This window comes from Platichthys flesus, chromosome 2 (assembly GCF_949316205.1).
Source record: "Platichthys flesus chromosome 2, fPlaFle2.1, whole genome shotgun sequence".
In the NCBI taxonomy this organism is placed as follows: domain Eukaryota; kingdom Metazoa; phylum Chordata; class Actinopteri; order Pleuronectiformes; family Pleuronectidae; genus Platichthys; species Platichthys flesus.
Window position 1 is genome coordinate 12,715,800 of NC_084946.1, and position 27,664 is coordinate 12,743,463.

General features: G+C 41.6%; 5 protein-coding genes and 2 non-coding genes across 11 annotated transcripts; 4 read left to right on the forward strand and 3 right to left on the reverse strand.

Moving 5' to 3' along the window:
- Positions 1-427: 427 nt before the first annotated feature.
- Positions 428-4,589, reverse strand: LOC133964108 (zinc finger and SCAN domain-containing protein 22-like). Of its 2 annotated transcripts, none has more exons than XM_062398303.1 (2): positions 4,334-4,589; positions 428-2,879 (listed from the first exon to the last, which is right to left on the reverse strand). In XM_062398303.1, exons 1-2 carry the CDS (start codon positions 4,512-4,514, stop codon positions 1,960-1,962), a joined length of 1,101 nt encoding a protein of 366 aa, XP_062254287.1. In that variant the 5' UTR covers positions 4,515-4,589; the 3' UTR covers positions 428-1,959. The 2 variants fall into 2 exon arrangements, with proteins under 2 accessions (XP_062254287.1, XP_062254288.1); XM_062398304.1 differs by lacking the exon at positions 4,334-4,589 and adding an exon at positions 3,453-4,316.
- Positions 4,590-6,144: 1,555 nt separating this feature from the next.
- On the forward strand, positions 6,145-11,016 carry gnl3 (G protein nucleolar 3). Its single transcript, XM_062398301.1, has 15 exons — positions 6,145-6,271; positions 6,451-6,509; positions 6,668-6,808; positions 6,898-7,014; positions 7,096-7,167; positions 7,260-7,395; positions 7,534-7,637; positions 8,152-8,302; positions 8,532-8,619; positions 8,840-9,017; positions 9,122-9,264; positions 9,476-9,612; positions 10,088-10,227; positions 10,445-10,511; positions 10,593-11,016. The coding sequence occupies exons 1-15, from the start codon at positions 6,259-6,261 to the stop codon at positions 10,682-10,684; spliced, it is 1,638 nt and encodes a 545-aa protein (XP_062254285.1). The 5' UTR covers positions 6,145-6,258; the 3' UTR covers positions 10,685-11,016.
- Positions 7,942-8,071, forward strand: LOC133974917 (small nucleolar RNA SNORA47). The gene has a single exon (XR_009924717.1). It is a non-coding gene; the product is annotated as a small nucleolar RNA SNORA47 (small nucleolar RNA).
- LOC133974903 (small nucleolar RNA SNORD19) lies at positions 9,323-9,398 on the forward strand. Its single transcript, XR_009924715.1, has one exon. It is a non-coding gene; the product is annotated as a small nucleolar RNA SNORD19 (small nucleolar RNA).
- Positions 11,017-11,765: 749 nt separating the features above from the next.
- Positions 11,766-15,813, reverse strand: glt8d1 (glycosyltransferase 8 domain containing 1). 2 transcript variants are annotated; one of them, XM_062398309.1, is made up of 9 exons: positions 15,709-15,813; positions 15,157-15,405; positions 14,542-14,640; positions 14,180-14,390; positions 13,877-14,088; positions 13,288-13,400; positions 13,039-13,205; positions 12,822-12,934; positions 11,766-12,625 (listed from the first exon to the last, which is right to left on the reverse strand). In XM_062398309.1, the coding sequence occupies exons 2-9, from the start codon at positions 15,170-15,172 to the stop codon at positions 12,441-12,443; spliced, it is 1,116 nt and encodes a 371-aa protein (XP_062254293.1). In that variant the 5' UTR covers positions 15,173-15,405; positions 15,709-15,813; the 3' UTR covers positions 11,766-12,440. The 2 variants fall into 2 exon arrangements, with proteins under 2 accessions (XP_062254293.1, XP_062254292.1); XM_062398308.1 differs by lacking the exon at positions 15,709-15,813 and having other exon boundaries at positions 15,157-15,507.
- Position 15,814: 1 nt separating this feature from the next.
- On the forward strand, positions 15,815-17,275 carry spcs1 (signal peptidase complex subunit 1). Its single transcript, XM_062398310.1, has 4 exons — positions 15,815-15,966; positions 16,422-16,481; positions 16,568-16,654; positions 17,007-17,275. The coding sequence occupies exons 1-4, from the start codon at positions 15,931-15,933 to the stop codon at positions 17,130-17,132; spliced, it is 309 nt and encodes a 102-aa protein (XP_062254294.1). The 5' UTR covers positions 15,815-15,930; the 3' UTR covers positions 17,133-17,275.
- A 972-nt stretch (positions 17,276-18,247) lies between these two features.
- nek4 (NIMA-related kinase 4) lies at positions 18,248-25,821 on the reverse strand. 3 transcript variants are annotated; one of them, XM_062398307.1, is made up of 16 exons: positions 25,503-25,821; positions 24,229-24,495; positions 23,944-24,141; positions 23,753-23,860; positions 23,321-23,475; positions 23,036-23,171; positions 22,025-22,678; positions 21,898-21,948; positions 21,650-21,784; positions 21,353-21,517; positions 20,428-20,494; positions 20,161-20,276; positions 19,905-19,996; positions 19,602-19,819; positions 19,395-19,531; positions 18,248-18,899 (listed from the first exon to the last, which is right to left on the reverse strand). In XM_062398307.1, the coding sequence occupies exons 1-16, from the start codon at positions 25,587-25,589 to the stop codon at positions 18,801-18,803; spliced, it is 2,685 nt and encodes an 894-aa protein (XP_062254291.1). In that variant the 5' UTR covers positions 25,590-25,821; the 3' UTR covers positions 18,248-18,800. The 3 variants fall into 3 exon arrangements, with proteins under 3 accessions (XP_062254291.1, XP_062254290.1, XP_062254289.1); XM_062398306.1 differs by having other exon boundaries at positions 21,359-21,517; positions 23,027-23,171; XM_062398305.1 differs by having other exon boundaries at positions 23,027-23,171; positions 25,503-25,820.
- Between the last annotated feature and the right edge of the window lie 1,843 nt (positions 25,822-27,664).

Here is a 27,664-nt window from a genome sequence, read left to right on the forward strand (position 1 = left end):
AATTCACTTCAGTAAAAACTTAATTGACGATACAGCTCAAAATACATTCCGCCTGACTAATCCTAAAATCTCCTGTAATAAGCCCAAAAAAGGTAAATACCATCTCTATTACACGTACATAAGTTAGCTGAATAAGAGCTGCTCTTGGGATGTTGAATCAGATTAAATTATCATTATCATTTATCTTTCTTGTGAAACTCTCTGAAAAACAGAAAACACTTTAATCAAGTGAATGCAGTACACTTTAATACTCTATTATTATTGATCTCAAATGAACTTTCTGATGAATAAATAACGGGGAAAAAGTGAATCTCTACTGTCTAAAACAGAGAGTGCAGATCGCACTCAAGCTTCATCAGATCCGTTTCATGACAGACTTTTAAAGTTGGCTTTGTTCACACACACACACACACACAATACAAGGCAATAAGAATTGATACTCAATGACTACTTTATTAAAAAATAACATTTAATTTGCAATAATACAACATTGTCGAGTGGAGTGTGTGAGTGTGTGTGCAAGCGGAAGAAATGGTGTCCAAGAAAAGATGTGAAGGTTGCTGGTCAGCTGTGAGGACATGCTGTAGTCGTCTCATGATGCATTCATCACACATGGATGGAGAACTTGGCCAGGATTTGGCATCCTGAGCTCTGACACAGTCTGAAGGTTTCATTTTGTTTTGCTCATCTTTATTATAAGCAGGGACTAATTCAATGGGGGGAAAAACTCCCATATCCTGAGTTTCTGACTTGTGTGATAGCAGTATTTAGTCAGAGGTAAGTAAATTTGGATTGCCCTTGTGTCATGTATGCAGCTTTAGTCCTGAGAGGAGAAAGGTAACTGTAGGGTCTACTGTTTTTTTTTGGGGGGGGGGGGGGGCAGGCAATCCATGATGGGCAGAGGAAATAGCCAATTCCATCATCAAATCAACCACAGCGGAGAGCAAATCTGAGACCACTGAAAAACAACAGATATGTTCAGCTAATACTGTATGGCCCTAATGTAGAGTGAATGTCTGCATCGTCTCGGATAGATGCCATAGTTCATGTCATTTCAAAAATAAAACAAAAACACCACAATGTTCCTAAGTGTATGGTAGACTGAGACTAGTGTTATTTTACAAAATGTCATTATTTCACAAAATAGTGGAGCAGTCTCCCAAGAGATGTGTCCTTGTTTCAGTGGACAATATGAAGCACTGACGATGTGGGGTGGCAGTTTTCATCTCTGCAACAATGTAACAGCACCGAGAAGCAAAAGAAACAGACGTAATGACGGAGACAAGTGCGAGATCAGACTCCTTGTAAACAAGTCCAAATGTCTAAGGGGGGGCGTTTCATGATCTTTTTTGTTTGTTAAAAATGCTACATTAAAAACAAACTCCTATTGGCAGTGTTAGACTAATCCAAATAACACACAGGCTTTCCCTGCCAATCCTCTAGTTAAGTTAGAAACTGGAGATGATTTCTCAAACAGACCCATTCTTAATTTTAGGTCCTAAAATAATGTTTATGAGATAAATGTCAAGTCTGCAGATTTGAAACTTTGTAGCGATGAAGTGACTGGTTGATAACTGTGCTGGATATTGTTGCATTTCTTAATGCATCTCAGTTTCAAGGCATGTGTGGAAGACTTCATCATGCTAATTAGAAGACTAAGGAAAGGCTAGGTTATTTAAAAGGCTAGTTAATAACTTGAAATGTGTCTTGGAGATGTAATACTCTGAGACAGGTAGAAAATTAAGTAAATGGCTAATACAAAGTCTACTGAGGAACTATGGCGTGGAGTATTAGGATAGATTAAAAAAACAATCTTTCTCCAAGAGCTGCAGAATCCCTAGTTCTTGGACAGGAGGAAGAAGAAAAAAAGCTTCGGTGGCAGCGATTTTAGCTTTTTGTAGAAAAGTTTCCCACATCAATATGATTCACAAACTGGGTTTTTTCAACAACACCCTTGCATCATTGCCCTGAGAAATATGTTCCCTCGCGGCTATGGGTCTGGAGATGCCTTTTGATTTTGTCAGAGCGGCTGAAGCACTTGCCGCACACGGGGCAGCTGTATGGCTTCTCCCCGGTATGGATCCTCATGTGGACCTTCAGGTGAGCCATCTGCGTGAAGCCCTTCCCACAGATCTGGCACCGGAATGGTTTTTCACCCGTGTGGCTCCGCTGGTGCTCCTGGAGTCTACCAGATGAGCTGCAGCATTTCCCACATACACCACAGCGGTACGGTTTTTCCCGTGTGTGCACTTGTACGTGCACGTGCAAGTGGCCAACGTGACTAAATGCCTCGCCGCAAACCTTGCAGCAGAAAGACGACATGTGTGCTTGTAGGGGAGATTTCTGATTGGGGCATTCCACGGCATTGGCTGCTTGGTTGCGCATGTGAGAGGCCTGTGCTCTGCTAGCTCCAGTTCCAGCTCCCTTAGCACCAACCATCTGTCCTCCATTGTCCACGCCAATAATATCAATGTTGTTCTCATTTGAGCAGTTTGGGTTGACCGGTGCCAGAGGCTGGGCACCGCTGTTGGAGGACGTTGAGCCTCTGTGGCCTCCTCCGCTCTCTGCCTTCACATGCCTGGAGGGGCCACGGGAGCCGGGATCCCTCTCTCTGTTCTCCACACCCTGACTCTGAGGGAGGTTGGATGTGTGGGGGCCTTCCTGGGGATATTCATTTCCGACACGTGGAGGAGTGAACATGTTCTCCGGTGTGGTGCAAGAGCCGTGCCCCCGAAGCTGCTCCTCTCCTGGGTTGGCCCGGAGATCTCTTTTATCCTTGATCTGAATTGGAATGCGCTCCTCGTGCCCCATGCTGGGACTCCACTCGCGTCGTGGATGCTCACCATCCTCTTCCTCCAGCAGCGCCATGGATGGACGATCTAAGAATGCAACGGAAGCAAAATGTTAAGTCTACAGTATCATTGGGGTGTTGGAAGCTTTTAGGTGTTCTGATCCTCTCAGTTCAAACCAATTTTTCATCAACAAAAATGTGTCCACTCAACTCTCATTGATATACATATGCCACAAGGCTTCCGCGCTTCACAGAATTTCATGGTTTGAAAAGGATATGACTATCTAATTATCAAAATGGACTTTTAAGTCAACTTAATCGTAGTTAAGCACAAGTCAAGAAACTGTAAATCTAAAGCAAAGCCTCAAAAGCAAGTGCAGTATTAGGGCTGGATATTTATTGCATATTACTTACAATAAGAGCAGATAGCAATGTATACTGTACCCAAAGCTCAGTATGCATTGTTGGATTGCTTGATGTAATGATGTACAACTCATAATTGTTTTAAATGTTCTACCTCAGATTAGTAAAGTGTTTTTACTGCCTATTTTAAAAACCACAACTTTCACTCAGGAGCAAAAATCTCAACTTAAAATAAATAATAACGGTACAATTATCATGATCATAATGGATATTGACAAAAAAAATTCATCATAATAACCTTTTATCACCTTATCGCCCAGTCCCCATGACGCATCCTTCTGTAAAACCCCTCTTTATCAATGGAGCAAAGCACTGGACTCACTATCAGAACATAATAGAAGAATCACAGCTGTGGTGAAACACATGTCTAAGCTCTCATGTGCTGTCACCAGGAAACTGAAAAGCAGAGATACACTCATCACATCCACTGCGCGTGAAGGCACATTTCATAGACGTGTGCTAATATGTTAAATGTTACTGTCACTTTTTGAGAAACCCTCAGCAACTATTTGATAGTCAACAGTACATAATGTCATGTTTACATCTAACATTCATCCGCTTGGGCCTATGAGGGTCGCTTTACATGAACTCACAGCATTTAACACTTTGATTTTGACACTGCTAAGTTAAAGGACAAGTATTGTTTACAATCACAACAACTAATGGCAGCCTCGGCCACTCTTTGGCAGCAGCTTCGGGCGGCGGGGAATGTTGTCAACTGAGAGTAAAAGACAAACACAAGGAGATGGCGCCTCCGTGCTGCTCAGTGTTCACCAGCACGTATCACTGTCAAACCAACTGCGATGTGGACCCGATCACTCCGTCCACGCACACGAGGAAAGTCAGGTGAAGCTGGATGCTCCCTCTGGTTGTTAGCGAATGTGCTAACCTAGCTCTCAGGCTAACGAACAAAGGTTGCTAACGCGCTAGCCGCACCACAACAACAGCGGCTAACTAGCTCGCTGGCGGCTAAAGTGAACTATTTTTGGGGACTGGGCCGACGTTATGTGTGGGACTATTTGTTGTTGCGTGTGCCCCGTGCGCAGCCACTGGAGTTTCACCACCTCACAGCCTCTGGCTGAGCACGAGCCAGCACCGTTAGCTTCGAGCGGGGCTAACCTGGCCATATTTCAATCCCAGCGTCCCGCAGCCTGCGCCTCAGATGGTCGTTCTCCCGCTCCCGGATCGCTATCTCCTCCTGGTACTCCAGGATCGTGTCCTCCACTGACTTGTAGATCTCCTGCGCAGCTAGCATGAGGCGCTCGGTCAGGAAGACGTTCAAAAACTGGAGCTTGGTCATTTTCTTGGGATGCACCGGGCTCCTGCTGGTATCCAAGATGGACCAAAAAAAGATGCTCGACCCAGTCACGTGACCCGGACTTTTCTCTTCTTCTTCGTTCTTGACTTACACCCCCCCCCCTTCCCCTTCCCTCCATCCGTCCATTCTCTCTCCCTCGATGAGGCAGAGATGGGTTCACTCCGGTTAATGTGGACAGGTCATAACCCTAATATATAGATCACACATAGCTGACATAACAAAGTTTAATATTATATATAGATCACACATAGCTGAGAGAATATAGTGTAATATTATATACAGATCACACATAGCTGACATTGCATAATGTAGTTATATATAATATGTATAACACTTGGACTATGGGTAGAAAAGGTCTCTGGTTCGTCTCTGGTTCGACTCCACGGAGAGACAACAAAAGACGAACCTGGATTGATCTGTCCAAAAATCCAAGAGAATTCTCCCTACCCTGTCTAGTGCCCCTGAGCAAGGCACCTTACTCCCCCAACATCTGCTCCCCGGGCGCTGTATGGCTGCTCACTGCTCTGTGTGTCCTGCACCAGATGGGTTAAATGCAGAGGATACATTTACCTACCATTGCATGAGTGTGTTGTGCATGTCTGTGCATGTGTTTGGTATAAATAAACGAATCTTAATCTTAATCTAAAGACCTGCTGTTCTCACACTGACACACATGCTAAGCGTTGCAGTCTTAAAGTCCGGAAGTGGTAACATATGCCGTATACACTTATATGACCTGAAATCAGAAAAAGGTTCTCAGCTTTTCAACATACAATGAATTTGCTGTGGTTTTTTGTGCAAAACAAACATACTTGATAGAAAACACATTAATTAAAAAAGTAGGTGGGGATCTTAATTAGATTAAGATGATTCAAGATTCAAAGATCATATTGACAATTTTGCAGTCCCTGAGGGTGAAGTGTTTGTGGGTTGTAGTGCATGTGTGTTAGTAACAGTCCTTGACCTGTGTTTGTTATTGCTAGTCCTCAGTCCCTGGAGGGGTGTTCACCAGTCTTTGCTGTGATGGAGGTCACAACTCAAGGATAAAAACTGTTATTCTGTCTCCTGGTGGTGGATCTCAATGTCCTGATGGCAGCAGTTCAAACAGGGGGCGGCTGGGTGTGTGTGGAGAAGCAAGAACTGTATCACACAAAAACTGAACTCGTGAACTTGTGATAACATCCCAGTACAAGAGTTCAAGAGAGATTTTTACTGTCATTTTCCTGAATGACAGTTTCATCTTCAGTAAGGTGTTGAGTCATGAATATATAATAATAATATAAAAGCATCATATAGAAAATGTGATCAGCTTAAATCATTCAGATTTTCATTTGATAAATATTTATATATTTATATATCAGCAGATATTTACAGATAATGGAAATAAAGTGTAAAATTAGTCAGTCAAAGATGCCTTAAATTCATTTTTAAACGAAAGTTCAACTCACAATGTGTGCTTTGACCACCAGTTAAACTTCAATGACTTGATTAAGGTAATTAAGAATACCATGCAGTTTTTTTAAACTTTCATTAAATATATAAATAAAATAAAATAACAGCCATTCCAGCACCATCACATCCAGTTACATTAAATACTCCAGTCCAGCAGGTGGCGAAGCAGCAGCAGCAGCACGCATGCAGAAGCGGAAGTGACAAAACGTCACACTCGTGCACCCCTCCACGTGTGAGAGCGTTTCAGGCACATTGGCAGTTCTTCGGCAGCACCATGAAGCGCCCAAGTAAGTGGACTCGCTAAAATAGGCCTTACATTAATATTTAAGCGTTTTGATAATAAATATTGAGTATGTTTTACTCGGTTTATCTATCTATATTATAACCTAAGTGCTAACTGCTCTGTTCGGTCTGCTTTAGATGTAGCCAGCTTTAGATTTACCGTGTTTTCTCTTTGTGTCTCCAGAGTTAAAGAAAGCGAGCAAACGCATCTCATGTTCCAAACGTTACAAAATACAGAAGAAGGTAAGTGACTATATTTAAACATCAACATTCATAATGAACTGGAGATAAAGATTTACAATTTCGTTGATTTTCGTGTGAAACGTGTTTTATTGCTTCTAGTTTCTGTTCGCAGTTTTATTTTAATTCCCACAAATGACATATCTATGTTTGACATTTAGGTCCGCGAGCACCTCAAGAAGCTCAGAAAAGAGTCGAAGAAGAAAGGAGTGGGCAAACGAGTGAAGAAGGATCCCGGAGTGCCCAGCAGTGCGCCGTTCAAAGAGGAGGTGCTCAGGGAGGCAGAGCAGCGGAGGCTACAGGTTGGTACAATCTTAAAGTGGTCTCACACTACCAAATCACTGTCGGATTTCAAATGATCCCTTTTTAAGAATGATTTAATATCTTATAGATTGAAGAAGAAAAAACTAAAAAGAGAGAAACCGTAAAAGAGGAGCGAGCCAAGAAGCGGAAGAAGGAAAAGTCTGCAATCAAAGAAACTGAACCCAACGCAAAGAAGGCTCGGAAGGTAAAAGGATAAGGCAGCAGACATCTGTTAAACCATATTTTAATGTTGAATCAACCTAAATTGGTTATTTTATTTACACAGGAGAATGGGACAAAGTTACAGGCCGGCCCAGACAGGAATTCAAAACAGTTCCTTTGCAGTGAATTAAATAAGGTAAGACCTCCAAGTCCCGGTCAGTGATTAACTGCTTGAGTTCTCTGTAAGAACTTGTCTATCGATGCTTAATCTGACCTCCATCTCTTCAGGTGATTGATGCATCCGATGTAGTGATTCAAGTCCTTGATGCCCGTGATCCTGTGGGATGCAGGTGTCCCCAGCTGGAGGAGGCAGTGCTGCAGAGGGACGGCAAAAAGAAACTACTCCTGGTTTTAAACAAAATAGGTAAATGGATATAAGTGTCACATTATAGTTAATTACACACTTGATTAGTAGGCTTGTAGCCTGCTGTGAATCTTTATTGAAACTACATGGACTGTACTTTTAACTCGTGTATTTCTTGTTGGGTTTTCTGTATTGTAGACCTGGTACCAAAGGAGAATGTGGAGAGGTGGATACAGTGTTTACAAAAGGAGTTTCCAGTTGTGTTGTTTAAAGCATCAACACAAATTCAGGACAAAACAGTGGTAGGACATTCACTTTACAAATACGTTATCAAAACATGTGAAATGCTTTACTGTATTGGTTGCTCAGGTCTGAATGCATTCACAAACCAGTTCATCAGAAGATTTGAGTTTGTTTTCCTAAATTCCTATTTAATTATACATGTTCATCCCACCCATATTTTCTAAAATATATACTAAAGCACGAGTTAAAATCATTTATTAATTATTTTTTGCAAATGAGTTAGATGTAATATTGCGTCGATATTGCCGGATGACTCATAAATAATGGATGTAATGAATGCTGTGTCTGTGTGTCAGTAAAATAAGGAGGACTGAGAAGGTTGAGCAGCTTCTGTTGTGCTGCTATAACTGGTTATAGCCTCCAAGAGTAATTTACAAACCGCATTTACCAGTTTTGTGAAAACAAAGCTGACATGTGTGTTTGTGAACAAAACTAAAATATGTTTTCATAAATCCAGTGTTTATTTGGCGAAGGTACCTCCACTAATCTGTCATCTGATTCTGTCTTCATAAGCAAGCCAAGAAGAGCAGGATAGTGGCCTCAAACGAAGTCCTGGACAGATCCAGAGCAGCAGCCTGTTATGGAAGCAGCTGCCTCGCTGAGCTGCTCTCAACTTACGCTACTAACACAAAGGAGGAAGCTTCACTCAAAGTCGGCGTAGTCGGTAAGCACAATTTTCCAGAGTCTAAAACTACATTTTCCTCCTTTTTACAAAGTGGCTTTTTTGGATAATAACTTTTGGAATCCTGTGGATTTAGATTAATGATATTTTTTAATGAATGCACTATGACTCCTTTTCTGTCTAATGCGCCTCTGAGACTATTCTTTTTGGTTTCTTTGGCTCTGTTCAATGTACATGTCTGAATGTTTTTTTTGTTTGTTTTTAACCTCAGGTTTTCCTAATGTCGGGAAGAGTAGTCTGATCAACAGTATGAAGGGAATACTGGCCTGTAACGCTGGAGTCAAGAGGGGAATCACAAAGTGAGTGACGGGCATAAAAAGACGAGCTCTAATCGCAACTGTACTATTTCCTGTTTCACAGAGGATGGCTGTAGCAGCAGATGCTAATATTATTGCTCAGACACACACCGTTTAAATCATTTTCTGATCAAGTTTCTTATTAATTAGGACTAATGTTAATAGCAACAGAGCCATAATCCTTTTACAGCTAAATAATCACATGTTAACTCCAACTCTGCAGATCCATGCAGGAGGTGCACATCACAAAGAATGTGAAGCTAATAGACAGCCCCGGAGTCGTGGCGTCGCCATCCAACCCAAAAGCTTCTATGGCGCTGAGGAGCCTGCAGGTGGAGGAGGGCCAGGAGACTGTGTTGGAGGCCGTCAGGACTCTGCTAAAACAGTGTGACAAGTCACAGGTAGGAAGTGTTTCAATCAAGACAGATGTTTCATAAGATCTGGTTCTGTTCAAACTTCAAGTCATAAAGGTATTTAAAAAGGTCTATTGTCTATGCTCTCACAGATTATGCTTCAGTACACTCTGCCAGACTTCAGAAACTCTCTGGAGTTCTTGACCTTGTTTGCCAAAAGGCGGGGTTATCTGCTGAAGGGGGGAGTCGCTAACACAGAGCAAGCAGCTGCAGCTTTCCTTGCTGATTGGACAGGGTGAGTTTGCTTTGACCTAAATAGATATTGAAAGTTGGGCTTCTGCAGTGCATCAATGTGGAAATGAGGACAAAAACGCAAATTCTGGATTTTATAATGAAGACTTCTAATCCAACTCTGATCCAAACACGGTGCCTTGAAAAATATAATTACATAAACATAATACGAGTCTGGAGAGCTACATGTAATTGTAAAAACGTTTGTTCCTCAGAGCGAAGATGAGTTACCACTGTAAGGCAACAGAGAGCAAGAGCCTCCCTGCGTACCTGTCTGACGCTGTGGTCGCTGAGATGCAGAGCGGCTGGGACCTGATCCAACTGGAAAAGGGAAACAAAGAATGTCTGCACGGTGCGGACATGTAGTTTGAACTATTCAAATAAATATTGGTTCCAGTTTTATTTAGGCTGTCAGGTTTGAAAGAGGAGATGCTGGATGAATGATCTTTATGCTGCATCCTGTTAGGCAGAAACTACTGCTAATTTTTTTGAAGCACATTTCATCTTGTTATTAAGTAACTAAATTGACTAATACGCTAGTACTCTGGGGAGACAGGAAAGTGGATTGGCTGTGATTTAAGATGCATTTTCCTATTTTTGTCTTGCTAATGTATTCAGTGACAAGCAAAAACCTGTGTTTACATCAATATTGTAATGATAACGGTCAAATAATGGGAAAACAAATCAGAATTCCAAACAATGGCATAAAGAGTAATATGACCTCTAGGGGCTTCTACTGTACTTTGTGACTCAGGGTTCATCACTCCAGTGTTTAAAATAATTAAGTCACTTATGTGAGTGAAACTCAGATTTTTTTTCTCTTGCAGGTGTAAAATGTCCAAACCAGGCCAGCAGTATAGGCTTCACGTCTAAAGGGCCGACTGTGGGTCTGCTGAGCGTCAGTGAAGTCAGCGAGATAAAACCTCACGCTCCAACCACAGAGAGTGAAGCAGTGCAGAATGATGAGGTAACTATAGATGTCATGGTAGTGTTTGTTTTGGAGAACTCTTCATAATAAACTGCTATCAGCCTGTTCAAGCATGGAAATGAGGACATATACGCAAGTCTGATTTGTTTGTGAAGACTTCTAATCCAACTCTGATCCTGCTAGCTGGACTTTGGTTTTTCAGTTCTGTGTATCTTGAGGATAGTTGGTATTTAAATTATGCTATCTTCTCTTCTAGCCGGAACAAATGCCCGAGGAGCTTAACAAAACAGAGTTGGAGAAACCACCGAAGATGCCACTCATAAGTAAATTCAGTTTATATAAAAAAAAAGTTTTTGCTAAAACCTGCAGCTGGTCATGTTTTACTAATTGCCCTCTCTTTGCAGAAATCCCCCTCAAAGTGCGGTTCCCCGTCGACATCACTCTCTCCGCAGCTTCAGTAGATGACGCCTATGACTTCAACATGGACTTTAAATGAGCGTCACCTTTCCGCTGCTTCTAAAATAACTTGCATGGTCTGAGGATGTAGACCTGGACTCGTGGCCTCCCCCAACTGCTGAACCCTGGAGGACAGTGGAATTTTACCATTCGAGAACTGACCTTTATTCAAGACAACAGTTTTCATTTGATAGCATTGAATTTTGTTTGTCTTGGATTTATCTGCTGTCCAGGAGACGAAATGCTTGGTCGTATGTATTAATCACTGACTTCTCCTTTCTACATGTCATTGGGTCATTAGCAGTATCTTGTCAATACAGAATCTTGTAAATAGCTGACTTACTATAAATGTAATAAATCCTCTATAAAGCCCTTTTTCCCCAAAACAATTGTTCTCTTGCTAATATTCCTATTCAATGAACCATAGTGCTTCACAGTGCAAGTCACACTCATTAATTTACACTCACTTTCAGACAGAGCATTTATATTCAGCACTCTGTCACACAGCATTCATACGCTGTAGGAAACCTAATGGGTTTCAGTGTTTTGCTCAAGGGCACTTCAGCATACAGACATGTGCTGAACCATCAACACTGTGTAGAGTACGCCCCTCTACCTTATGAGCTAAAGGATTTCGTGATCCGTTAAATCGTTGAGTTTGTAGAACTTTACAATTTCAACTCAATTACTGAAACTGCCTTCTTCCAATTATCTAAAATATGCATTTTTGTGAAATTAGGTTTGACTTGTGCCTCTTGAGAGCAGGTATTTAAATCAGCTTTTCACTAAAGGATGCCATGTGGCGTTCTGTTCCTGGATGTGGCCATGAAGGGATTCCATCTGTGGCCCTGAATTACAAGATCCTTCACTAGTCAAATAAAATACTAGACAAAACTGATTTCCCCCTAATATGTCATTACTGTCTGACCCAATTACCTTCCTCCAAACTACAACCTCAGTCAGGAAGCAGGTAACTGACCAAACATTGGCACCAAATGATCTGCTCTCAGTTGTGTGGGGGGGGATATATATCACCTAACATTCACTGCGCTTTTATAGGAACATGTAATTTTGAAATGCACAGGTTTTAAGGAGCTTGGGAATGAAAATCACAAGACATAAGTGCTTAAAAATGTATTTTATTTTCTGCACTTTACAAAAGTATTTACACCAGCAAGGTAAATGCTTTTCAGCATTTGTAAAAAAAAATCTTGATAAATGATCAAGCATAAGAATAGTATGCAACATTATGTTCTTCCATTTCTGCTGTGGTGCAGTTTGCTTAGTCAGCTGAATATAAAATCAAGTGTTAAAACAAGGCGCTGATATGTGCTTTTGATAGAAATAAAATCCATGACTTTTCCACAGGAAGTTTTGAGTTTCACTATGTGAGGCTTTAGCAAGATTAGTATGATGCCATTTTCAGACAGACATCTGAAAACTGCCGAGAGCATTTTTTAAGTAGGTGTAACAAACATTGCTGCAAGATCTGATCTGAGGTTACATTAAAAACGCATTTAGGATTCAAATAAAGTGAGTTCACCGTGGCCTCTTAAGCAAATCTCTCAGGTTTCAAACGTTTATCTGAATATTTAGAGAAATGAGAGTCAAAGCTATTTCAAGGGAAGCGATAAGGTGAGCTTGGTATAGGCAAAAAGTGGGTACACAGGTTAACGTGTTCAGAGGATGGTTTGGCAGAATTCAAAACGGAGAGTTGGCTAGTGACAAGGTCTAACGTATTTCCTGAGGTATCACAATGCATGGTCTGAGCTGATCTGGTTGGTCCCGTTTTCAGTCTAGCTGTCCCCCTCGTGTCGGCGCACAGGATGAAATTTGCCCGTGGGGTCTGGAATAAACCACTTGTCCCACACATCAGAAAAAGAGGAAGTTCTGCCCCAGGGCTTATAGTGTCCGTTCCAGTGGAGGAGTTTGGCAGCTTTCACAAACTGTGGGGAGTAGCGGTTTCCAGCGCCTGTATTACCTGCAGAACCAAGGACAGCCATATTATGATCATTTACATTCATACCATATGTTCATAATATTATGTGTCAAAAGCTGTGATATGTGTGTGTGTGTGTGGAGGTGTCCCCCTGACCCCTTAAAGAAACAGCAACTGATTAGGGTTGTCCACATGTGAAATCAATTTGGTTTGCTGGCTCTTATTGACCAGAACTCACCGAGGTGCCTGACGTGCCACATGGGGTCAATGTTGGAGTGACGTTTGTAGAAAGCAATGAGGAGAGGAGGAGTAATGATGCTCTCTGCCATTGTTTCACCGTAAAGATCCTCCCTGCAGAAACAAACAAATGTATCTTCATGGGTCAAAACAAAAACAATTATTTCCACCAAATTCCGCTCCCAGCCAACCTTCATTCACCACTGTGAGTAACTTACTGTGTGTTCAGCTCCATCCAGTGCTCCAGTTGCTGGGTGATGTTCTGGTTCTTCCACTCAGTCAGGTTGGCGATGATGACCCCTGGGTTGAAGGAGCATGTGTTGGCCCTCATGCCCAGCTTCTTTATTGACGCCTTCTTGAAGTCCAGGAAACCCATATAGTTGTTCTGTTGGAAAAGATTCATAATCAAGCTTCACAGTACTGACTTAAATAACTGAAAATATTCAGTTCATGCGAAACGTGCCTACCTGGTTCCCAGCCCCCCGCACAATGCCCTTAGCAGAAGCTGAATCACAGTCGTCTGAGAAGGCAGCTGCATGTCCTGATTTGAGGTTGGTTTCATAAAGCTCTTGAATGTTCCCTGAGATCCCAAAGAAAAGACACAATCCATTCAATAATTCTGATCCAGAAAACATTTCAGTTATTGGAGTACAAATAATATGGACTTTTCGAGGCTAATGCTGATATTAAGACGCAAAAATGTTCTCTGATACTGATATATATCGGCCGAAAGATTCCTAATTCCCTGGTTTTCAAACCATCAAACCAAGTAATGTATTTGAGGCTGGACATTTGTGGTGATATTTATACATAACATCATTAAACAGAGCAACAAAAATACATTGGTTTTTACGTAGAACTGCATCGTCTATTCTGTAAAACTAAAGTTTGAAATTTGAAAACATAGAGACAGAAACTAAAGCTCAATCGGTCGCGCTCCATTCGTACCAGAGAATTTTGAGCGTTAATGATTGAAAATAGTGAATTACAAGAAGCTGAAAAATAATCATTAGTTTTATTTCCTTGTTTATTCTCATCATCCATATGGAGTCTTACCTTGTACAATGATGTCATCATCCAAGTAAATGGCTTTCTCTGCCTCAGGTAGGAATACAGGCAGGTAAAACCTGGCAAAAGTCAACTGTCTGACCAGTTTTGCAGCCTCCTTTGTCTGAGGATCTTTGGATATCTTCCCACTGAGAAGCTTGGGTTGGAAAACAACTATCTTGTAGTTGAGGTTTTTCAGCTTGGTCTCACTTAGCCACGCTCTGTTGGTAAAAAACATTGAAAGTGTCAGACGAGATGAATTCTGACATCCTCAAGGAAGTGGAATAATATGACAGCTTGACACTGTCTTACTTTAGGTGCTCCACGGTGTCATTCAAGGTCACAATGGTGAAGACAACATTGGCTTTACTGTTCTGGTAGACACTGTTCATGGCAGCAACCACGGCACCGAGTCTCTCCTCGGCAGCAGTGATGAGGACAGGGATCTCCTCTCCTTTCCTCGCCGACTCCAGCTTAAGGGCCGGAGACAGCTCGGCCTCGAAGGGAAGAATCGCCCCTGCGTCTGGGGGGGGCGCAGACATGTTTTTTATGAGAAAGGAGCTTCATGGGACTTCGCAGAATACACATAATAGCAATAGAGTAGATGTTCTAGGATGGAAGGGGGGTGGGTGGGGGTACAGAGCAGCTGGCACACAGTAGTGAGATGTACATACCTGGGTTTTCCTTGTGTAGAAAGTCGCTGAGGTTGAGGAGATTTCGTTGGACTATGATCAGGAAGGCCACAGCCAGCAGCATCAGGACGACCGCGTTTACTGAAACACACGCCGAACAATTGAATTTAAAGGGATAGTTCACCCAAAAATTATAATTCACTCATTATCTGTTCACTGCTATGTCGATGGAGGGGGGTGAAGGAGGGTGAAGGGTGAAGATCACAGCAGACATTTACGCCAGAAACATGTCTGGGTTTATGGACACTTGGATGACACCACAGGAGCAGTCTGGAGCAGTTTCTGTTTGTTTGTTTTTACGTTTGAAGAAGTGGTCACCATTTACATAATTTGTATTGGCTGCAAAGCTGCTTACCCCTGAACTCCAGAGTTTGGGTGTTTTGTGGACTCAAGCCCTCCATATGCATAGAACTGGGTAGATAATGAGTGAATCTTCCATTTTAATAACAACAAAGCAACAAAATCCCGGACCGAACCTCTGTTTCCTGAGAAGTAATGTTAGTTTTCCAGTATTATATGATCAAAGAACCGTTATTAGTCCACACTGTCTCAGCAGCAGTGTAGACATGTCTCAGGGATGCAGATCCACAGACTCACCTCTCCTCAACGTCATGATGCCCGCCGTGTCTCCAGCTCCTGTGATGAACCTGTGGAAGCTCTCCGGCACCGCAGCCTGACGGCAACAGCTCCCTCTGAGGACCGAGGTGAACCCGGGCTGCCGCCGCTGCACCGCTATGTGACGCCAGCAGCAGCACTCAGCCACAACGCTCCCCGCTCACGAGGAGACGCTAGATGTGGGTTCGGACGCTTCGATCCCAAACGCCCGCAGCGGACTTGGAGTCAACTCTGCAGAAAGAAAACCAAACACGGCGGCTAAAAGGAAATTACGCTGAAGCCAAAGTGCCAACTCAACATCAACGAGTTCATCCTCCAGCACGGCTGCACAGAGTCATAGCTGCCTTGGCGTTTGCCTGATTTAAAAAATCGCAATAGTTTGCTGTTTTAAGACTAAACAAGTATTACGAGTTGTATTTAGTGATGGAATACATATTCATAACGCAGCACAAAGTAATAATAATGTATTATTGAAATATAAGTGCTAAACTTACTTACAGGCAAGTTATTTAAGCGGACTTTTCACTGACTTACCGATACATTTTCTCAACAAAGCAAAGCACCTCAGCCTCATCCCGGTACATTATAGATCTACGCGCCTGCGCAGCTGTGGCAATTTATAACGTCTGCGAGGACCCAGATGGGTCCTTCATAACGTGACGTATCTTTTCTGAGACCGGAAGTAGAAGTGCATCATTCCACAGGCGCTCGGACTCAAGTCTCCTCATATCTATTTTCTTCATTCCAAGTGCGAAGATGCTGCCCATATTCAAGTCCATCCCGTCGCACATGGTAAGATCCCAGTGGCTCCTGGGACGTGGAGCTGCGTCATGCTAGCCGTATTTCATCCATGCTTCGCCGTCGAGCTAACGTTAGCTGGTGGACGCTGTGGTTACACTGGGAACAGATGCTTGATCAACATATGTTTCATCAGCAGAAACCAGCCAGCGCAGTTTTCTAACTAAGCAAAGCCAGGTATTAAACACACAGTTGAACTGCTTGTTAGCTGTTGGGTGGTATTAAGTGTGAAACACCGGAAGTTCTTCAGTAAACATAACGGTACTTGTAGTGCAACCTCGATATTATGGGTGAATATCACCCAGATGTTATTTATTGGGCAGCTGAGGTGAGTGTAGCTATTTAAATAAACCCATAAAATGTCAACAGCTAATCGTTTGCTCAAAGTGACCCACCATGTTTACTGTACTGACTTTCTGTCCTGTGTTTGTTTTCTTGTTGTGTTGCAGGATTACAAAGGCCAGAAGTTGGCTGAACAGATTTTCCAAGGAATCATCCTCATCTCAGCGGTAACTAACCAGGACACATGCCAACCAGCTGCTAGAATAGAATTGTCTTAGAGAGTTAACTGTAATCCTTTGTCCCTTCTCCCCAGGTGATTGGCTTCGTGTACGGTATGATCATTGAACAGTTTGGCTGGACAGTGTACATAGTCTTAGGCGGCTTTGCTGTGTCCTGTGTGGTAAGTTTTTGCTTAATGTTGTTGTAGGTCTGGGTAATAAAACAATAGCAATAATTATCGTAGTATAATTTTCATTATTAGCAATATTACAAAGATTAAATGTATATCGATATAATTCAATTATATAAAATAACATTTAATTGTTCCAATTTGTTTATGAAGCGTTTGTCTTTCCCTGCCCATAAAGAAGATTTCAAAACCACAACCTTCACTCATGAGCAAACATTTGTATTTAAACTTTTTTGAGGACATTGATGTGTTTTAAGCCTATGATGATAACAGAATGTTTCTGTCAAGGCCAACAGGCAACAATAAATCATTTATTTTTTTCTGTATCTGTCCTCGACTGTAGTTGACCCTGCCTCCGTGGCCCATGTACAGACAGAATCCTCTGTCCTGGCAGCCGGCATTACCAGAGATGAGTGGGGAGTCCAGCCAGAAGCCTCAGGAAAGCCTCAAGAAGAAGAAGCACAAGTAGCGCAAAACTGTCCGAGCCCAGTTGTTAATGCATCTTTTTTTATAAGGGATATTATTGGAAGCCTTCAGGATGAAAACTTTGTTACAGTGTTTAATAGTCAGTCATGAAATCCTGGTCCAAATAATAAACATCTGATACAGTCATTATTTTATAAATGCAGTGTTTTAATTTGTATTTAGTAGAATCTTAGAAACTGGATTTTAGGGAATAAAAAGGTAACAAATTAAAAAAAAGTAAGTGTTTCTCGGCTAGCTGAAGCTCAGTTGCAGTTGGGTGCTGCAGCAGGACAATGACCCTAAAAAATGACAAAGCTACTACAGTATTATTTGAAAGAAAGAATGGTCCAGTCAAGAGTCCAGACTTTTATCCTGAAGAGATGTTGTGGACTGAGCTCAGAGATGTTCACTCCAGATGATCTAAGAATATATCTGAGCTTAAGCTGGTCTGTTTGAAGAATGTTTCGAACTTCCTCTTGAACGTTGTGCACATCTGATCCACAGCTTTTGGAAAAACTTGTTTGAGGTTGTTGCTGCCAATGGATGTCCAGTTTTAAAACCTGAGGTTCATTAAACTTTTGCACCAGCAATGTGCATGAGTAAGTTAAATTGAACCTGTTCATGTTCTATTATCTTAATCACCCTGTGTTAATCTATACTTCAATTAATACTGAAAACCAGGTCATTTCTGAGAGTTCTCTTCCTTGACCCAGTGCATATTTAATATTGAAAGATGGAAAATTTTGATGTTGTTCCTTCTTAGCTTTTCAGCAATGTATTACACAATCTAGTTAGCTCAGCTGTGAAGATTTCTAGGCTTTATGTGCAGCAAAGTGTGCAGAGATTATTGTAAACAAGGAGTCAGAGTGAGCTCTGCTGGACAAACTATGTAAAGACACCATTTCTAAATTCCACAAGCTTCTTTTCCTGCATTATGTTCTATAAAAAGTCTTAATGATCAGCACATACAGGACAATATATTGTGAAAATGATATAACTGATTGTCCTCTATCAGTCTGGTATTTATATTTTAATTCAACAGGACTTATTTTTGTCTTTCACTATTTTTTGCACGGAAATGTATTTTCTTTCACAGAAATGCTGGTGTTGACAAAAATATTTAAGATTTGTAGGAATTTATTTAAACATTAATATCTATAAAACATCTACATTACAGTTTCCTGTGTGTAAGAAAATACAACAGAGAAGCAGAAGTGAGAGCTCATGTCTTCAAAGATACAGTGTAGGTGAAACAATATCAAAATTCTGGTTTGCATTATAAATAAACACGTGAGTATCCAACCAAGTGGAGAGTCAAGCTGTTAGAACTTGACCAAAATCTCTGCATAGGCATCCTGAAGAATGCAGGACTCAAATTGTGTGTTTGTACTGGAATAAAAAAAATATATACAATTAATTTGACAGGTCATTTCATATGACTAAAAGCTAAGGTTGCAATCTCGTGATTAAACCTGCTGTGATGTTAGATGCTAGCAGAAGGAGGGAAGTGGCTTAATGCCACAAAACCAAGGTGATGTTCTCTTGGTAGGAAATGTATTCATCTTTGAGAAGGTTGTTGATCTATTTACAGTTGAGAACAACTTTCAATGCTATGTAAGAGCGGTCAAAATTCAAAGGTCTCTGCTCCCATAGCCTCTGTGCTCCTATATTCTTAAACCTTGAAGGCAATGTCCTCAAAGAATTTCAGCTGCCTCACCATCACAGCGTATGCTTGGTATTTCTGATCCCCCATCTGGTCACGAAGGCAAAGCTGCGATACAAATAGAGGAAGGAAAAAACAACTGACGTTACTTGGGAAACAAATGACATGTGAAGTAAGTGCTTGAGTTTTAGGTTAACTGAGTTTTGCTCTTTACAGAAAAATGTACATGGTCAAGCAAGTCTATGATGGGCGGGGAATATTATACGAGTTGATCTTAACTTCTCATGAATTAAGAAGTCAGTCTAACCTAACTTACAGACTATAAAATAATATGTTCATCCACTTTCTTAACAAATTAATAAAAAAAAATTCTGTCGGGCATATGTTTGTGTAACTCCTAGCCTCTATCTTAATGGCTTCTAATGTGCTTGAGCTAATGTAATTTAATTTAGGGGAACATAATATCCCATAAGTATCTGAGCATGTGATTAACGAACCAGCTCCTATTAGTAGTAACTCCTCCCGACCACTTAATAATAGTACTGGATCTTTCAAGCTTTAGCACAGTCACACTGAATGTGATCTGCTATGAAGTGTTTTTACTTCTCGTATGGCGTCATCCTCCTCCTCCATGATTTCCAGCACTTTGTCCAGCAGCTTGACCCCCAGGCCCTTCACCACATCTGTCCTCAGCTGTTCTATGGCTCTCCTTATCTTGGCTGGGCCAGATGGGGAGCCCTCTGCAAACACAAGGAAGTTAGTGGCTCCCAGACTGACTGATGGCCAGTGAGTTTGATAAGAGGGTCTTACCCATTCGTATTTCACCGATTGACAAGTTCTCTGCTTCCTCTCGAGCCTTCCCATGAAGCATCAGGGTGTCCCGATACCTCCTGTTCAGTTTAAATTCTGGCAGTGTAGTAGAACCAAATCTGCTTTTGTCCATCTCGCTCACACCATCTCCGACATCCATGCTCAATGTTTGTGTCATCATATGGACTAAATCCTGCATGTCTCTGGTCTCAGTCTTCCTGTAGATTAACCACACATCATGGATTACAAATCACGTGACTCTATTTGAGGTGAGGTGAGTTGTTAATGATGTTATTGCCTCACCTCTCCCTGCAGTCTCCCTCCGAACGCTCTGTGGAACTCGTGGATGAGCTGCATTCATCCTCATCTGACCTTTGCTCCTGCAACTTATCTTGCTGTAATGTAGCATGGACGACAGACTTATGATTAAGTTCTCTATGACATAGTAACAGATCAGCCTCATGAGGTGCATTCGCATTCTTAACAGTCAGAAAGTATAGTTTCTTTTAAAGGCTGTGTGAAGCACAGTTAAATGGGACAGTGCTGGTGTTGTCAGTACCTTACTGATGATCCCAGCCATAGTGTCCGACACAGATCTACTGGTGACTGGCGCATGGTAGCGCTCAGCCTTAGTGGAAGTGACATCATAAGAAGCTCTTCTTACAGGATTGACATCTGGGAACAAGCATTAAATGAAACAAGGAAAAATATTAATAACTAATCTCTCATTTATAGAGCTGAGATTCTTATGTGATTAAGTGTAAACATGTGTCTGTAAGCAAGTACATTCTGGTTCTGGCATCAGTTAGGAAAACACAGTTAGTACCTGGTTGAACGGAACATTCATGGGACTGTCTCAGTCTCCTTCTCTCTCTGGCGGACAAAGGACGATCCTGAAATAATATCCAGTTCATATTATTCGACTCACAAACTGCAAGGAAATTATTTTAAGGGGGGTTTCTAGTAATGTGATTTCTAAGAGAAAACTTGAACCCGTCTTGTGTACAGGACAGAAGATTGAAATGATGCTTCTCCCAGACATATAAATGTACATAAACTAACAAGGTTTAAAAAAAGGTAAATGAGACTGAAAATACCACGTTGAAAAAATGTGAGGTGAAACAATAACAAAGCACAGATCAAGAACGAACCTCTAATGATAATAGTGGTGAAAAGATTTGTAAGCAATATGTAATGCACATAAGTAATTAGCAGCACTTTCTGTAGTATTTATTTTTTAACACAATTTATCTTTTTTCTGAGAATGTGTCTGTTTGTTTATGTTTGTATAAGAAGTTCTAATGGCTGCCCTGCTGGACATGTACTGTATGGAATGGGTAAGTCACAGTAATAGGTAGCAGGAGACAGAAGAGGGAGGGGTGGAATCAACCAATGCTGGTTGTTTTGCGAGATAAGCAGGTGTAGTAAATGTCCAGGAGGGAGGAGAAGGAGGTAGCAGTGACGTTCCCAGCCATGTTCAGTATGCGTTGCAGGGTATTATGTTTCAAGGCAGTACAGCCCCCAAACCACACAATGGTGCAGCTGGTCAGGAAGGTCTGCAAAGAGGCAGCACACACCTGTCACTGATAGTTCTCTTAATCTTTTAAGCTTCTAGAGAAAACTGCAGAGAGCTATTACCTTATTTAAGATTTCAGGAATGTTGTATCAAGATTGCTATTTAAGTGTCTATGAATTGTTATTGAGCCATGGATACATTTTAGGCAGTGTTTATTTGTAAGGGTAGACTTTACCTTCACCTGTGGAAGTGGTAACAATCCGTTCTTACTGGAACTCACTGGTGTGGAAGTCAACGCCACGTCAGGTTTCTTGCCCTCTGTGCTCCTCTTGCTCCTCTTCCTCTCCTCAACAGCTCTGCTCTCAACAGGAGGTGGAGGTAAAGGTCTAGAAGCAGCCCCCTTGGTGTAAAAGACAATATAACAAATTAACTTCTGAATTTGTCTACACAAATCTGGTACACCAAAAAAATGATTATATCTAAAAAATAATCATTTCAGCCAACTAATATGAACTCCTGTACTGAACTTTACCTTGTCCTGATCCCCATGTGTCCCTCTTGTGTCCCTCGCTCTGAGCTGCTGTAGTACAGAGGGCGGGGGGGTTTGACATGAAGTGATCGGTCCTGGCCTTTTGACTGGTAAGGGAGATTGCTCAATTTCGGGCTCCTAAATAAACACAAATCATATTTTTTTCTCCAATGTTGAAAGAAATATCACCACAACTTGTTTTTTTGCATCTTTACACAGTCAGCAAGACAGTTCATAATTATAATTCTTACCAGTGTTGGAGTGAACGGCTCTAACAGCTTTTCAGTAGATTCTAAGTTTTCCTACGTGAAATAAAAATAAATAAATTAGGACTCATGATAACAGCAGACACAACGCTCAGTGGTTATCAGCACTTACTTGGGTGTGTGAGGCATGTAGTTGTTCTGTTGGATCCGCCTTGAGAAGATTAATGGTGTCACCTTTGCTGTCCATATTCCCTTCCACACCCACTCCGACAGTTTCTGTTTTGGATTTGTGTGCAGATCTGCTCTCAGTGATAGAAGGAGCAGCCTCTTTCTCGACTTCTAGCTTTGGCTCCTGCATGTGAGCCTGTTGAAGTAACTCCATCGTATCATCCTTATTACCAACATCTGACATCTGCTTCTCCCCAAAAACAGAAAATGTATCCCCGGGCTTCGGCGTGGCCCGTGGCTGAATGTCTAACAATCCGTTGGGCGCCCGTCTCTCGTCTCCTCCCCTGCTGACAACACCTGATACAGACTTCAGAGGGAGCTTAACGGGGGAGACAGGGGGAGAAGGATCTGGTTTCCCTCTTCTCTTGCTGCCTTTGTGCACGCTGCGAGTCACATGTTCATCACCTGCCGACTGGGGCCTGTGCACCTGCCTCTTCGACTGGTCCTCATCCTCCTGCCTTTGGAAATCAATATTGATGTTGCTGATAGTTGCCAGAGATGCATCCGGTGAAGGTGGTTTGGGTGGTGGAGTTGTTGGAGCTGGAGTAGAGTGAGTGACGCCATTATAAACTTCAGAGTGCTGTGATTTCTCTTCTTTCTTTGGATGCAGAGTAAAAAGAGAGACCATAATAAAACACTGACGATTCCCTGCTTGGCTTGAGGTAAACAAATTCAGCTGTTTAGTGATGAATGAAATCCACAAGGCTGTTTCTGACATCTTACTACACTGAGAATGAATACACACGAATGGAACTTAGTTACTTAAGTACTTAAGTCATTGTTGAGCATAACAAAAAATATTTATACGGTATTTTGCCATTGACTTAATATTCATTTGTATATAACAAAGAAAAGGACACACTATATTTGAATGACTTAGAAAAGACAAATTATAAAATAATATCATTTAAGAAGTGCTCAGCCTTGCTAATGTTGAGTCACGCACCGGTTTCACCTTGACAAGCGGTTCCGGCTGAGGACTCCGAGGCTGTCGCTTAGATTTTGGCTGAGATGATACCACAGACAATTCACTGTTATTTCTGCAAACACCAGTGCTGCTGACAGCTTTCTTTCTTGACGCGGCAGTTTTCCTGGTGAGGAAAGAAATAGAACAACTCAATCTGTTTTGTAATGCTAGACCCAATAAATATGAGTGGACAACGATTCCAAAGAAAATGAGAAGATGAAAAGAAAAGTAAAGTTTTGGTACAGAATGGTTAACTTTATAGAAATCACCTACTCTTTGGTGGCCTCAAGGAACATGGCAATTTGTCTTTTGATGTAGGGCTGACGGAGGATGAGTTTGACATCAGGCCGATCTTCGGGTCTCTTACACAGCATGCTCTTGATCAAATCTCCCAGCTGGGGGTCATATCTACCGGGCATCTGTGGCAGCTGATGAGAAAATCAAAGGGAAAATGTTATGTATTATTGTCAATCTTCTTCTCTGTAACATTTCTAGATAATGAGGTTTCAAAAACACAACAAACTGTCTTCAGCCAAAGTTTGGTTAAAGACAAACTTCATATTCAGATGTGTTCAAAGAGATTGATTTCTGTGAAATGGAGAAGTACAATTTGTTGAAAAATTAAATGCATTGTGCAATTTATTACAGATCGAAGTTGAACTGGATTAGATACTTTATTTAAAAAATAAAAAGGAAGAAACCCACCTTTCCTTCTACTATGCGATAAACCAGTGAGTTCATGTCCTTGGCATTGAAGGCATGTTTAAGTGTGGACATTTCATACACACAGCAGCCCAGGGCCCATACATCTGACTAGAGGAAAAGAAAACATCCAGTGTCAAACAGTTCTTACTGAGGAATAAAGTATACACATTTAGAGCTGATGAACCAAATACCTTATGGTTATAGGGTTTATTGGAGAAGAGCTCAGGGCTCATGTAGTATGGCGTCCCTATGAGTGTGCTAGCCATGTCATTCTGGTTCTCCAATACTCGTGCAATGCCAAGGTCCCCGACTTTGATGATGTTGGTCTTTGTCAAGAAGATGTTCTGTGTTTTGAGGTCTCTGTGGAGAATGTTCCTCTCGTGCATGTACTGAAAAGCAAAGTGACTTTAAACATGTTGTACTTGTGTATATTAACCCAACATGGACCTCACTTTCATTATGACTATAAACTGTACCTGGAGTGCCATTGCGATCTGGACGAACCACTCCACAACTTGCTTCTCGGGGAGGAGCTCCCCCTTCTGCTGCTTAAGTCTGTGATAGAGATCACCACCTTCACAGAAACCCATGGCAATGTAGAGCTGGCAGTCATCCCCTTCCCACGACTCCCTGTAGGTCACAATGTTTGGATGTCGCAGCCTGGACAGAAGCTGCGCCTCTTGCTCTGCAGCGCGCCGCTCCCGCTTAGAGGAGGTGGTTAAATTCAGCTTCTTAATAACATACTGAAACAAAAGGAAAGGACATATTTACTGAGATTTCCAGTCAGTATTACATTGTGTATGAACATAACAAATTCACAAACTAAAGCGCAAGAATGATGGACAAAGGTCTACAACCAGATGGCAAAGAACTGCACTCATTATATTGACCGTTAGAGATCAGGGATTTCAAAATCCTGTCAGTGCTAGTTATGCACACATGAATGAGCACATTTCTAAAGCCATGAGACGCTGACATCAGTGTGTCTTAGGGATTTATTTACGACAGGACATCATTCAATGCATCGATCAGTGTTAATAACTTCGCAGGTACAGTTTCAGGGTGACTGGGAAATCAGTAGTTCCTCAAACCCTTCAAGAACTTTTTAAGGAACACTGCAGACAAGAAACAGCTTTTGTCAACTGTCAAAGAGTTGGTGACCTGCAGTTAACAAAAACAAATCAAAACCCTCCCATCAAGAAGTGCTTTTAATGTGCGACATGGGTTTTTTATATGTAAATGTGCGATTAAGTGTTTTTATGTTTATTTGCGATTATGAAGTGTATTTTTTATAAAAATGTGTTATTGTTTTAGTATATTTTACTGTTTGATTATGATGTGTTTTTCTTATTCCATGTATGCTTATGATGTGCATTTTATATTTCAGTTCCTACCTCATTAACATATGAGTGCTTCTCTGTTTTAATTAAAGAGTCTTTGAGTACTGTTAAAAGCCCTACATAAATAGAATATATTATCATTATATTTAGTAGAAGCAGTAGTACTAGTGTAAACATATATTGACTTAACAAACTGTGATTTGGTTTCATTATGTCTAAACATGATTATGTCCAACATTATGTCAAACAGCGTAAACAAACCTGTGAGGTTTTAGTTCGGCTAACTTCAGGCTAGCTGTTTGTAGCGTCGGGTACATTAGAACATGTGAAGGACGACACACGCCTCTGCGAACAACACGATACATGTTCACTTCGGTGCTTTAGCTCCTCGCGCTCTCGTCGTTTCTCACCTGTTTGCGGTCGGACTTGTGTTTCACCAGGTGCACCTCTCCGTAGCTGCCTTTCCCAACGACCCTGAGGAAGATATAGTTATTCATCCTTCATCGGGAACTCCTCCTAACGCGGCCCGAGACGCTAAACCCGCGACGGGACCCTCCGAGGTGGGATCTACGTGTCACCCCGCACCATCGCCCCGCTGTGAACACCGAACAAACAGATCGGTGTGTTTGGGAAACTTGGCGCAAGCTGAGTGGCAGGGACGAGATTTTTTTTTTGAAAACGCAGGAAGCCAGCAGCCGTCTGGAGTTGTTCGTCACTAGGCAACTGTCTGCTTGCTGCCGACGATGATGGCGAGAGGGTCCGTCCGGGCCCAAACACCGCGGCGGTTACAGCACAGCGCCACCCGGCGGCCACACCCTAACACTGCAGCAGCTTCACCACAGGGGCAACTGTGATACATTTGAAGACAATCACTTTTCTTCTGGGATTAATAACCAAGCTACTGGTCAGATCCTCAGAACTGGTTAAGAACTGTGTATTGACGTGCATATTTTGAATTGTTATGGCTTAGATTGTCTTTAGCTCTTGTCTATTTTTGTCGTGTCAGTTACTTGCCTTTTTATATGTGCACATGGAGCTGGGAGGAACACAACTTCGTTCTGTTGTGCACTTTTTGTCTTGAATGGCCTGAATGACAATAAAGTTCACTTAAGCCTAAAGTTGAAACTAAGTCAATCAAACTTACATAAACTTGTAGGCTAGGTTTATCACTTCCTGAAAACAGGACTGGATTCTTTATTTAAAATGTAAAAGAGAAAACAGGCAAATCCCTCTTTGCTCTGCCTATATTGTTCGAAATCATTTAACTATTTAATTAAGTATCCAGTCTGGTGGTAGCATCTGAACTGATGGACATTGGAAATGTGTTAGGCGCCACATAATCCGCTAGATGGCGCACTAAACCACCACAAACTGACGCCACATACAAGAACTAGTGTTAGTTACACTAGTTCGTTTGTCATCACTGAAATCTCACATCTTTTCACAGTCATTTGAGCCTTGTGGGCTTTGATTATAGTCTTTTTACTCTGTTATTCACAATATACAAAAGTTACAACAAACGCCAATGATTACCAACCCAAATTTAACAGAACATGTTGTATGGGCAGAGAAGAGAGAGAACAAAACAAGAATATAAATGGACTTTATGAAATAAATTCAAATAACTGTAAAAAATCAAGTAAAGAAGAAGCACGGGAAAGGTTAACAACTGTATAATAATAAATAAGGGCCTTAAAGTGTTTCTTAAAGGGATTGTTCACCCCAAAATGAAAAGCCGCTATGCAGACGGATGGGTGGGTGAAGTGTTTAAGTCCCAAAAACTTTTTTTGAGATTCAGGGGTAAATCCAATACAGTTGAAGTAAATAGAGACCATTTTATGGAATTTTCTGTTTGTTTCTGTTTATTTTCTGTAAGTTTTTTACGTTTGAAGAATCGTCCCCAGTAACTTCAATTGTATTGGATTTGGCTGAAACACTGTTTATCCCTGAAACCTTTTTTCGTGATTCTTCTTTACCTTGATTTTATACAATGATTTGAATTTATTTCATTAAAGACCATTTTTGTACTTGTTTTGTTCTCTTTGCACGCCCATACTCCATGTTCTGCATAGTGGTGAGCAGATACTGAGTACATTTTTGTTTCTAAGTAAACTATCCCTTTAAAGTGTTTGTTAAACGAGTACCTGTAATAGTAGTGTAGAAATAAGGACTTAAATTAGTTTGCAAAATCAAAAAAAAAGCTTGTTATAGAAGTTATACCAATCTGTCGTCAAGCTTTTCTCTGTCTATGGCAGAGAAAAACATAATAACAATAGAACAATAACAATCTAAAGCCATTATAAAGTGTTATGTAATCATGACTCCAGTGCCAGCTGCTGGTTGTCACCCGGGGGGTGAACTAGTTCTCACCAGAGGCGGAGTGACACTCACCTCAGGGACCTGTACATCAAGCTGCAAGTGCAGCACGCGGGGAGTCACGCGGGAGGGGGCGGCGACCAATGGCGTGGCAGAGCCTTTTACCTGTGCGCCACAGCTCGGGCGCTGATTGGCCCCCGCGCTGCGGTGACGTCAGGAGGAGTGCAGTCTGCTAGCGGTGAGGCTGCAGAGGAGA